This window comes from Pongo abelii, chromosome 19, assembly GCF_028885655.2.
Source record: "Pongo abelii isolate AG06213 chromosome 19, NHGRI_mPonAbe1-v2.0_pri, whole genome shotgun sequence".
Classification (NCBI taxonomy): domain Eukaryota; kingdom Metazoa; phylum Chordata; class Mammalia; order Primates; family Hominidae; genus Pongo; species Pongo abelii.
This window is the reverse complement of record NC_072004.2, coordinates 54,274,315-54,287,237: the sequence shown is the minus strand read 5'-3', so window position 1 is coordinate 54,287,237 and position 12,923 is coordinate 54,274,315. Positions and strand designations below refer to the sequence as shown.

At 42.0% G+C, this 12,923-nt stretch overlaps 1 protein-coding gene across 3 annotated transcripts in view; it reads right to left on the bottom strand.

Moving 5' to 3' along the window:
- The window catches only part of PPM1D (protein phosphatase, Mg2+/Mn2+ dependent 1D), a 64,240-nt gene that overhangs the window by 18,410 nt on the left and 32,907 nt on the right, over nucleotides 1-12,923 (bottom strand). For all 3 annotated transcript variants that reach the window (XR_008515602.2, XM_002827684.5, XM_054536999.2), the window contains exon 3: nucleotides 11,742-11,866. Coding sequence is in view for 2 of the 3 variants with exons in the window: in XM_002827684.5 (XP_002827730.2) it covers nucleotides 11,742-11,866 (125 nt within the window). In the remaining variant the exon portion in view is untranslated. The remainder of the gene's footprint in view (nucleotides 1-11,741; nucleotides 11,867-12,923) is intronic.

Genomic DNA, 12,923 nt, shown 5'->3' with positions numbered 1-12,923 from the left:
GTCCTGGATTCAAGCAATCCTCCCACCTCGGTCCCCCAAAGTGCTGGGATTACAGGTATGAGCCACAGTACTGGATCTGCCTTTTTATAATATTATGTAATACATTCACATAGTACGAAAACCAAAAGATATAAAAGGGTACATATACAGTGAAAATTCTCCCTTCTCATCAATGCCCTTCCAGTTTTCCCTGTAAGGACTATTATTCTTATGTTCTTATCTTTCTGGAGATACCTATCTACCTATCTACATATATACACACACACACACACACACACACACACACAGATAGATATATATATATATTTTACGTTGCTTTGGTGAAACCATCCTTTCAAGTTTCCAACTCTTTTACTGACAACTTCCAAATCACTAGTCTCCAATATCTTTTTCTTTTTTTTGCGATGGAGTTTCGCTCTTGTTGCCCAGGCTGGAGTGCAATGGCACGATCTTGGCTCACTGCAACCTCTGCCTCCTGGGTTCAAGTGATTCTCCTGCCTCAGCCTCCCGAGTAGCTGGGATTACAGGCGCCCGCCACCACATCTGGCTAATTTTTGTATTTTTAGTAGAGACGAGGTTTCATCATGTTGGCTAGGCTGGTCTGGAACTCCTGACCTCAGGTGATCTGTACACCTAGGCTTCCCAAAGTGCTGGGATTACAGGCATTTAAGACACCACGCCCGGCCTCAATCTCTATTTCTTTCTCAATAAATCTCAACACATTTTCAGAAGAAGGGATTGTTTCTTCTAACTTAAATTTTTTAACTCTGGGTTTTGACTAAGATATGTGGTCTATTTCTATTTCTTCGATTTCTTTCATCATTTTGTAGTTTCACGCATATAAATCTTAAACACAGTTTGTTACAATTTATTTCATGGTTTTCTTGGGTGCGATTATAAATGATACTTATTTAAATTTCATTATGAATTGTTCATTTTTAGTACATAAAAATATGATAGACTGTGTATGCTGAATCTGGGTCCTGTGAACTTGCCGAATCCACTTATTAATTCCAGTAGTTCTTTTGAAGATTATTTGGGATTTTTTATGCAGATAGTGTTGGAATCTGTGGATAGAGCTGGTTTTAGTCATTTGCTGAACCATCCGAGATTAGATTACAGACTCAAAACACTTCACCTCCAAATAGTAATACTTCAACATTTATCTCCTAAGCATGAGGATGTTATTCTACCACACTCAGGCAATTTCCTATTGCTATAGCACTGTATAATATTATGTTCAAATCTTCACAGTTGTCACAATAATGCATTTTTAATATCCAGGATCCATTCAAGGATCATTCTTCGGTCAGGTTAGGTGTCTCATGCCTGTAATCCCAGCACTTTGGGAGGTGGAGACAGGAGGATTGCTTGAGCCTGGGAGTTCGAGACCAGTCTGGGCAACACAATGAAACCCCATCTTTATTTTTAAAAAAACTTTAAAAAAGTTCATTACATTTGTCATTTTTTAGTCGTTTTTAACCTAAAACAATTCCCTAGGGTTTGGTTTTTTTTATATCATTCATGGTATTGACAACTGTGAAGAGTTCAAGATAGTTCTTCTGCCAGGCACGGTGGCTCACACCTGTAATCCCAGCACTTTGGGAGGCCGAGGCAGGTGGATCACTTGAGGTCAACAGTTGGAGACCAACCTGGCTAACATGGTGAAACCCCGGCTCTACTAAAAATACAAAATTAGCTGGGTGTGGTGGCACGCGCCTGTAATCCCAGCTACTCGGGAGGCTGAGGCAGAAGAATCACTTGACCCCAGAAAGTGGATATAGCAGTGAGCCAGGATCATGCCACTGCACTCCAGCCTGGGTGAGAGTGAGACTCCATCTCAAAAAAAAAAAAAAGAAAAGAGTTCTTTTAAAAGGTCTGCACAATGACCTTTAAATTGGATCCATCTGATTGTTTCCTCATGTTCTCGTGCTCTACGGGGGTTCATGAACAGGTAAACTCACTTTTGGCTACAGGACTACATTGCTGATGTCATGTCCTTCTCCGTATATCACATGAGGAGAGACAGTGTGTCTGTCTGTCCTATTATTGGCAGTATCGACTTTGGTCATTTGGTTAAAGTGCTATCTACTGACAGCATAAAGGTGCCTTTTTCTTTTTGTAACTGGTGAGTAGTCTGCAGGGTGAAAGTTTGAGGCTCTGTGAAATATCCTGTTTTGTACCAAAATATGCCATATTTTAGCATCTACTGATGATTCCTGAATCAATTATTATAATGGTTATAAACTGATGATAGAATTAGGACATTCTAACTACATTTATTAGCTGACAGTTTATTTTACTTTATTTTGGTTCTTTTTGCTCTTTTTTCCCAACCCCAAAAAGGTTTCTTTTTTTTGAGACTGGGTCTTACTCTATTGCCCAGGATGGAGTGCACTGGTGCGATCATGGCTCACTGCAGCCTGCGCCTCCCAGGCTCAAGCAGTTCTCTCACCTGTCTTCCAAGTAGCTGGGACTACAGGCGTGTGCCACCATGCCAGGCTATTTTTTTTGTATTTTTTTCTACAGATGGGGTTTCGCCATGTTGGCCAGGCTGATCTCAAACACCTGAGCGCAAGCGATCCACCCACCTCGGCCTCCCAAAGTGCTAGGATTACAGGCTGCTGGGATTAGAGGCATAAGCCACTGTGCTCAGGCCTGAAAGTCCTTTTTTTTTTTTTTTTGAGACCGAGTCTCGCTCTGTCGCCCAGGCTGGAGTGCAGTGGCGTGATCTCGGCTCACTGCAAGCTCCGCCTCCTGGGTTCACGTCATTCTCCTGCCTCAGCCTCCCGAGTAGCTGGGACTATAAGGTGCCCGCCACCATGCCTGGCTAAGTTTTTGTATTTTTAGTAGAGATGGGGGTTTCACTGTGTTAGCCAGGATGGTCTCGATCTCCTGACCTCGTGATCCGCCCGCCTCAGCCTTCCAAAGTGCTGGGATTACAGGCGTAAGCCACAGCGCCCTGAAAATCTTTTTTAAAGAAGAGTTTTCTGGCCAGAGGCAGTGGCTCACGCCTATAATCCCAAAACTTTGGGAGGCCTAGGCTGGTGGATCACAAGGTCATGGGATTTAGACCATCCTGGCCAAAATGGTGAAACCCAGTCTCTACTAGAAATACAAAAATTAGCTGGGCGTGGTGGCACACGCCTGTAGTCCCAGCTACTCGAGAGGCTCAGGCAGGAGAATCGCTTGAACCCAGGAGCCAGAGGTTGCAGTGAGCCAAGATTGCGCCACTGCACTCCAGCCTGGCAACAGAGCAAGACACCGTCTCAAAAAAAAAGATTTTCTTCAGAGTCTCTCTGAATCTGCTGTGGGAGGGTGGCTACCCAATTCACAAATCGTTCACTGCCCAATTAAACTCCTTTAAATGTTAAAAAAAAAAAAAAAAAAAATCCATTCTTCTACCTGTACAATTTTTTATCTCTATATAGACTTACAGATTCTTTTTTATTCAATATTTTTAAACTTATTCCTGTTATAATTTGTTTTGATGCTCAAGTTGCTTCAAATTTGCTAGTAAAAGTCCCTAGAATCTGACCTTTCAACAAACTCACCAGATGATTCATACTCATAGCCACTTTCCCTTATTTTACCAGTTCAAAGAGTCTATATGATTCTATCTAATATCAAATAACTGGTAAGCATCAGAATTGGGCCTTTAACTAAGGGTTTTTATTACTGGTCTAGTGTTTGTACACCAAAGTAGGATCATAGAACATCATTTCTGTAGGCCCTGAAAGGAGGTGCCTTGGAAACTGGCAGACAACCAATTCCCTTTTTTCCTCAGTAGAGGGTGATGAAGGGACACCAAAAGAGAGGAGGCCTGCTTTCTGGTTCCAGTATATTTTCTGCTTGCTCCTGTGGCACATGGCAGCCAGCAGTCCACAAGACACTCAGTGGTCCTTACACCGAGCAAATTTCAGCACCCCTTTGAGTGGCTTCCCATGGAGAACTTCCAACAATGTTTACCCCCTCTAATCCATTCTCAAAACTCAATGAAAATTCTCTCTTTAAAACACAAACCTAATGGATTAAAGATTTAAATGCAAGACCTCAAACTGTAAGAATCCTGGATGGACATCAGCCTTGGGAAAGAATCTGTGACTAAATCCTCAAAAGCAACTGTAACAAAAACAAAAATGGACAAGTAGGACCTAATTAAAGAGCTTCTGCACAGCAAAAGAAACTATCAACAGAGTAAACAGACAACTTACAAAAAGGGAGAAAATATTCACAAACTATGTATCTGACAAAGATCTAATATCTAGAATCTGTAAAGAACTTAAACAATTCAACAAGTTAAAAACAAATAACCCTATTAGAAAGTGGGCAAAAGGCATCAACACTTTTCAAAAGAAGACATGCAAACGGCCAAGAATCATAAAAAGCTCCACATTAGTAATCATTAGAGAATGCAAATCAAAACCACAATGAAATACCATCTCATACCCTGTCAGAATGACTATTATTAAAAAGCCAAAAAATGACAATGCTGGCAAAGCTGCAGAGAAAAGGGAATGCTTATACACTGTTGGTGGGAATATAAATTAATTCAGCCACTGTGGAAAGCAGTGTGGAGATATCTCAAAGAACTTAGAACTACCATTCGATCTAGCAATCCTGTTACTGGGTATACATACAAAGGAAAATAAATCACTCTACAAAAAGACACATGCACTCAAATGTTCACTGCAGCACTATTCACAATAGCAAAGACAAGGAATCTACTTACGTGCCCATCAAAAGTGAAATGCATAAAGAAAATATGGTTCATACACACTACGGAATACTACACAGCCACAAAAAAAAAAAATGAAATTATGTCCTTTGCAGTAACACAGATGCAGCTGGAGGCCATTATCCTAAGTACATTAATGCAGGAAAAGAAAGCCAAATACTACATGTTCTCACTTGTAAATGGGAGCTAAACACTGGGTACACATGAACATACAGATGGCAACAATAGACACTGGGGACCACCAGAGGGAGAAGGGAGAGAAGGAGGAAGACATGAAAAACTAACAATTGGGTACTATGCTCCCTACCTGGATGACAGAATCAATCGTACCCCAAACCTCAGCACCATGCAATATACCCATGTAACAAATCTGTACATGTACTTCCTGAATCTAAAAGTTGAAATTACAAAAACAAACAAAAACCCACAAACCTAGGATAAATGGTGGATGACAGTTGCAAAACAGTGTAACCGTACTTAACATCAATGAACCACGTGCTTTACAATGGTAAGTTACGTGTATGCTAAGTATATATTACAATTAAAAACACACAAATCTGGTTATGTTTCCCATTCCAACTCTGTTATAGTTCACAATTGTTTTTAAGATAAAGACACAATTCTTTTGTTTTTTCTGAAACAGGGTCTTGCTCTGTTGCCCAAGCTGGAGTACAGTGATGTAATCTTGGCTCACTGCAGCCTCCTGGGCTCAAGCAATACTCCCAACCAAAGCCTCCTGAGTAACTGAGACTACAAGCGCATGCAACCATGCCCAGCCAATTCTTTGTAGAGGGGAGATTTCGCCATGTTGTCCAGCTGGTCTTGAACTTCTTGAACTCGAGCAATCCACCTGCCTTGGCCTCCCAAAGTGTTGGAATTCTGGGCGTGAGCCACCACATCCAGCCAAACACGATTATTTACCACTGCCTATAAAATGCAGTATTTTCTCATTTTATCCAAGTCTCTTATTTCCTTATCTGTTCCAGCTACACTGGCCTTCATCAGAGTTCCTATGTCACTATGCTTCTTCCTATCACCGAACTTTTCGAAAATGCTGTTTTCTATGCCTAAAACACACTTTCTTCCTCCTTAACCTCCAGTAATTCTTCAAAACTCAGTTCAAATATCACTTTTCTGGCCTCTCTGGTTAAGTGAAATATCCTTATTTTAGGTTTTCATTAGTACATATAAGAAGTTAAGAATTGGCTGGGTGTGGTGGCTCATGCCTGTAATCCCAACACTTTGGGAACCCGAGGCAGGCGGATCACCTGAGGTCAGGGGTTCGAGACCAGCCTGGCCAACATGGTGAAACCCTGTCTCTACTAAAAATACAAAAAGTAGCTGGGTGCAGTGGCGTGCGCCTGTAGTCCTAGCTACTTGGGAGGCAGAGGCAGAAGAATCGCTTGAACCCGGGAGGCGGAGGCTGCAATGAGCCGAGATCGTGCCACTGCACTCCAGCCTGGGCAACAGAGTGAGACTCCATCTCAAAAAAAAATAAGAAGAAGAATTAAAAATTTTCAGTTTTAGCCAAGCGCTGTGGCTCTCATCTGTAATCCCAGCACTTTAGGTGGCTGAGGCGGGTAGATCACCTGAGGTCAGGAGTTAGAGACCAAGTTGGCCAACATGGCAAAACCCCTGTATTTTTGTACAAAACTTAGCCGAGCGTGGTGGCGGGTGCCTGTAATCCCAGCTACTTGGGAAGCTGAGGCAGGAGAATCGCTTGAACCTGGGAAGCAAAGGTTATAGTGAGCCGAGATTGCGCCATTGCACTCACTCCAGCCTGGGTGACAAGAACAAAACTCAGTCTCAAAAAAAAAAATTTTTTTTTTTTTCAGTTTTTGTTATCATCTGGCGAATGCCTTTCAACCCTTTCCTAGACTGCAAGCTCCATGAGGGCAAAGATCATGTGCTTGTACATACAGCAGAGTGCTTCATACACACTATACTCAAAATTATCTCCCCAGTGAACAAAATGATTTTCAAGACTCAAATGCAATTCCAGCAGGCAGCCACTAGAAGGCACCTTTGCTACATTTGTACTTGGGTAATTATCATCAGTGTCTGTAGGGTACCAATGTTGACAAGGAGACATCTATTCCCACCCCTTCCCCCGCCCAAAAAAACCTGTAAGAAAAATGGCCGTAAACCATAAGGGTGTGTGCTAAATACGAGCATTTAATTTACTTTAGGCCAGTAAGTATTTCCATGCAACAAGCTAAACTCAGAAAAACAGTAACATAGCTCTTTTAAAAATATTATTTCCAAGCTGGTCGCGGGGGCTCGCGCTTGTAATTCCAGCACTTTGGGAAGCAGTGGTGGGCAGATCAACTGAGGTCAGGAGTTCAAGACCAGTCTGGCCAACATGGTGAGACCCCATCTCTGCTAAAAATACAAAAATCAGCCAGGTGTGGTGGCACGCGCCTGTAATCCCAGCTACTTGGAAGACTGAGGCAGAAGAATCGTTTGAACCGGGGAGGCGGAAGTTGCAGTGAGCTGAGACGGTGCCACTGCATTCCAGCCTGGGCAACAGAGTGAGATTCCATCTCAAAAAAAAAAAAAAAAAAAAAAAAATTTTTTTTTCCAAGTGTCAGAATAGTGGTTTGAAAAGTAATACAGCAAAGCCTTTTTAGCTTAAATATTAAAATCTAAAAGGTAGCATTATTTTTGAAAAGAAAATACTTATGTGACAAGAGAAATCAAGAAGAAAAAAGCTTTTTTATCACTAAAACGATTTTGTCTCTTATAAGCCCTTTTATCAAAATATTAATTCATTTCTGTATGTGTTTACAAAATTATGTTGAAGTAAAGTAACTTCTACAAAAAAACTGTCTAAAAACTTGCTGTATCAAATTTTATTCCTCCCACTCAAGAAGACGGTTCTTTCTTCAATAACCCCAATCATGGTTGTGGTCTTGCTATTCCACCAAAAGCTACTTTCTTTTTCAAGGTCACCAATGACCTCCACATTCCTAAATTCCATGGTCATTTTTCAATCCTCCCTCCACCTAAATGACAAGAGTATTTGAAACACTTTCTTTCTGGAAACACTCTTCACTTAGCTTCCAGGGTACGCTATCCCAAATTTCCTATTTGACTTACAGCTGTTAGTTGTTTTATCTTGTTCTTCCATTCATATCCCCTAACTCTTTTAGGTTTTTTTTTTTTATTTTAATCCAACCCTCAAATGAAACCAGAGCACATCCTCCGAGTCTTAACAGTCAGAGTATCTCAGGGCTCAGCCACTAGACCTTGCCCCGTTTTCTATCTGCACTCAATCCCTACATGACCTCAAGACTTTGTATACTATCTATATGCCACTGGCTCCCCCAAATTGAAATCTCCACCCTAGACAACACCCGAAATCAATTCTTATAATGGGAAGCCAAACAGGTATCACCGCCTTAATGTCTAAAACATGCCGAAAGGGTAATGTGTCCAAAACTGAACTTCCGATCTCTCCTTTTCACTGATGTTCCAGTCATTTCTTTATCAGTTAGTGGCAACTCCATTTTTCCAGCTGCTCGGTTAAAAATACTGAGTAGGAGCGGGGCACAGTGGCTCATGCCTGTAATCCCAGTACTCTGAGAGGCCGAAGTGGGTAGATCACTTGAGGTCAGGAGTTCGAGACCAGCCTGACCAACATGGTGAAACCCCTGTGGCACAGAGTGAGACCTCATCTCAAAAAAAAACAAAAAAAGAAAAAAGGAAAAATTCATGAGTAATGAGAACCCTTACATTTGTTACTTCTGCCTAAATTCTGTGGCCCCAGACACTCACAGGTCTTTACTAAAAATACAAAATTAGCCGGGCGTGGGGGCGCACGCCTATAATCCCAGCTACTTGGGAGGCTGAGGCAGCAGAATCCCTTGAACCCAGGAGGTGGAGGTTGCAGTGAGCTGAGATCACGCCACTGCACCCCAACCTGGGCAATAAGAGCGAAATTCTGTCTCAAAAAAAAAAAAAAAAAAAAAAAACATGAGTAGGCTGAGCGCTGTGGCACACGCCTATAGTCCAAGCACTTTGGGAGGCTGAGGTGGGCAGATCGCTTGAAGCCAGGAATTTGAGACCAACCTGAGCAAAGCGAGACGTCTCTACAAAAAATTTTTAAAAATTAGTTGGGTGTGGTGGCATGCACCTGTAGCCCCAGCTACTTGGGAAGCTGAGGCTGGGGGAACACTTGAGCCCAGGACTTTAGGGGCTGCAATGAGTTCTAGCCTAGAGCACAGAGTGAGACCTCATCTCAAAAAAAAAAAAAAAAAAGAGAGAGAGAAAAATTCATGAGTAATAAGAACCCTTACATTTGTTACTTCTGCCTAAATTCTGTGGCCCCAGACACTCACAGGTCTTACTGCCTCATCTCTTTACTTACACTTTACTTACATATCATCTTAGCGAGACCCTCCTCTGACCATCCCATTTAGAATTATTATACAGGCCCCACCCCCATAGCACTCCCTGCTTTATTTTTCTTGGTAGCATTTCTAACACAGTATGTGTCCTACTTAGTTATTTTAGTTTTATCATGTTTTCCCCTAACCTAGAAAGTAAGCTCCATGGGTGCAGGAATTTTTGTTTCATTCACTGCTGAATCCTCAGCACCTGGAACAGTACCTAGCACATAGCAGGTATTTAATAAATACCTGGTGAATAAAGAACAATCATGAAGAAGTAGGAACTGTATGCTTTTAAAATACAACCACAAATTATTTGATATACTTGAGGGTGGGCTGGACTTAGTGATTCAGGGCTAACAAAATACAAAGCTGGGTTCCCTACAGCAAGTGATCAAGAAAGCAAGGTAGAAGTCAAAACGTCTTTTTATGATCACTTGCTCTAGGAAGCCAGCTGCCATGTGATGAAGGCACATCAAGCAACCCTATGCAGAGGCCGGCAAAGCAAGAAACTGAAGCCTCCTGCCAATCCAGGTTACTCAGTGAGCTGTCTTACAAGTAGATGCTCCAACCCCATTGAAGGCTTCGATGATTAATGACATCTTGATTACCGCTACACAAGAGACCCTGAGCCAGAACCATCCAGTTAAGTCACCCCGGGTTCCTGAGCCAGAGGAACTGTGTACATAAAAAATGTTTTAAACTCCTAAGTGTGGGAGTATTTGATTACACCGCAATAGATAACTAATACAGTGGGACTGTAATAACCTGGGATAATCACTTTGGGAAGAAATTTAGCAATACCTAATAAAACTAAACACGTAGATATCTCTGAACTAAGTCTCCCAATTGGTATTCCTTGGATGAGTGAGACCTAGGGGCAGCAGGGTGGGTCCTCAGTGGCTAGAGTGTCCAAGTTAGCTACCTCAGTCTCAAGTAGCCTCCTCTGTTTACTGTAGAAATATTATCATCTTGTGTGAGTGTTACGACACAAAAACAGTTGGTAAGTAACATACTATGACCCAGAAATTCCATTTCTAGTTATGTATCTTAAAGAAATCTTGCCAGGCACAGTGGCTCACGCCAGTAATCCCAGTACTTTGGGAGGCCGAGGTGGGCGGATCACCTGAGGTCAGGAGTTCAAGACCAGCCTGACCAACATAGAGAAACCCCGTCTCTACTAAAAATACAAAATTAGCCGGGCATGGTGGTGCATGCCTGTAATCCCAGCTACTCGGGAGGCTGAGGCAGAAGAATCGCTTGAACCCGGGAGGCAGAGGTTACAGTGAGCCGAGACTGCACCACTGCACTCCAGCCTGGGCAACAAGAGTAAAACTCCATCTCAAAAAAAAAAAAAAAAAGAAATCTCATATGTGTATATAAGGAAATACTTATTGCAGTATTTTTCATAATAGCAAATGCTTGGATATAACATAAAAGTCCACCAGTCAGGGTGTGAAGAAGAAAATTATAGTTTCACATTGGAAACACATTATTAATATATATAGTAGTTGTGCTGGGTGTGGTGGTTCATGCCTGTAATCCCAGTGCTTTGGGAGACAGAGGTAGGAGGATGGCTTAACCCCAGGACCACCCTGGGCAACATAGTGAGACCCCGTCTCCTTAAAAAAGAAAAAATTAGCCAGGCGTGGTGGCTCACACCTGTAGTCCCAGTGACTCAGGAGGCTGACGTGGGAGGATCGCTTGAGCCTGGGAGGCAGAGGTTGCAGTGAGCCATCATCATGCCACTGCAATCCAGCCTGAATAACAGAACAAGACCCTGTCTCATAAAATAAAAATAAACAAATGTGCATTTTCTCAGAGACATTTTCTTTGGAAAAACTACCCCCATCTAGCATAGCCAAGGTAAGACACCTTAATAGGTATAATTCTCTAGCCTTCTTTCCAAAGCCAGGTAGACCAGAAATATAACTATTTTTTTTCATAGTTATTTTACTTTGCTAACTAAAGAAAAAAGAGGTTTTGAAGGCTCTCAGGAGGACTATTAAGGGCTAAAGTAGAATGGGATACTTAAAAATAGTTTCGAGGGTAACATTAAGCCTAGATATGCATATACTTCCCTAAACACAGATAGAAATTAGCAAAACATCGAACGTGACTTCATGAACAAAGGGCAACTGTCAGTGAATTATATACCTAAACCTTCCCCTCAATTAGGCTTTTTGTTAGAGTCTTGCTCTGCCGCCCAGGCTGGAGTGCAGTGGTGTGATCACTGCAACCTCTGCCTCCTGCTTTCAAGCAATTCTCCTGACTCAGCCTCCTGAGTAGCTGGGACTACAGCTACACATCACTATACCCAGCTAATTTTTGTATTTTTTAGTGAAGATGCAGTTTCACCATGTTGGCTAGGCTGGTCTCAAACTCCTGACCTCAAGTGATCCGCCCACCTCAGCCTCTCAAAGTGCTGGGATTATAAGCGTGAGCCACCATGCATGGCTTCGATTAGGTTCTAAAGCATTTAACAGAATATCATGATATCTCTACCCTCACTATATGCCATGTAAGGGTTTAGTTCTCAGTCTCCTCTTTTATTTTGCCACCATATATTGTAGAAAACTCAATATAATTCCACCAAATGAAGTCCTACTTACCAAGTGCTCTTGCTACTGCCAGAAAAGGAATCTGGTCAATAACTGTGCTCCTCCTAACAGGTCCATTGTGAGTGAGCCGAGGTCGTTTCCAAACTACACGATTCACCCCAGACTTGTTCATTACACTAAAAATAAATAGAGTTCACATAAATAATCTAAATGATTAAAATACAACAACTAAGGTAGCTCAGTATATTAAATCACTAATAAAATAAGACCACATTATTACAAAATAATGTCTTATGTGTTTCAAATACAAAGATGCATAAGCTAAAATTCCTGTTCAGAGAGGAATTAGGGTAGATTCAAAGTGGAAAATTTTGAGATTACTGGAATAGGCAGTATAACCAAATGAATGTAATGTGAAGAAAAGTGAGTATAAATACCATGTCAAAAAAAAAGCAAAACTACCTAATTAGTAAACAATTGGGGGTTGACAGAAGGCCTTATCTAAGTGGAGAGAGAACTGCTGGAACTCAGGAGGTAGAGGCTGCAGTGAGCCGAGATCACACCTCTGTACTCCAGCCTGGATGACAGAGCGAGACTCTTGTCTCAATAAATAAATAAATAAGTAGAGATTAAATTGTGATATAAGCAATTAAAAAGGAAAGGTTATAGAGCTCTGAGTGTTTATGTTGAGGATGGGGGAAACATAGCAGAACTTCAGTTTTAATTTTTGTTGTTGTTGTTGTTGTTTTTGAGATGGAGTCTCACTCTGTTGCCCAGGCTGGAGCACAATGGTGTGATCTCAGCTCACCACAACCTCCACCTCCTGGGTTCAAGTGATTCTCCTGCTTAAGCCTCCCGAGTAGCTTGGATTACAGGCGTATGCTACCATGCCTGGCTATTTTTGTATTTTTAGCAGAGATGGGGTTTCAGCATGTTGGCCAGGCTGGCCTCAAACTCCCAACCTCAGGTGATCCACCCACCTCAGCCTCCCAAAGTGATGGGATTACAGGCTGACGTCAGCCACCGTGCCCAGCCAGTTTTTTTGTTTATTTTTATTTATTTATTTAGAGATGGAGTTTTTGCTCTTGTTGTCCAGGCTGGAGTGCAGTGGCACGATCTCGGCTCACTGCAACTTCCGCCTCCTGGGTTCAAGCGATTCTTTTGCCTCAGCCTCCCAAGTAGCTGGAACTACAGGCACGCGCTACCACGCCTACTAATTTTTGTATTTTTAGT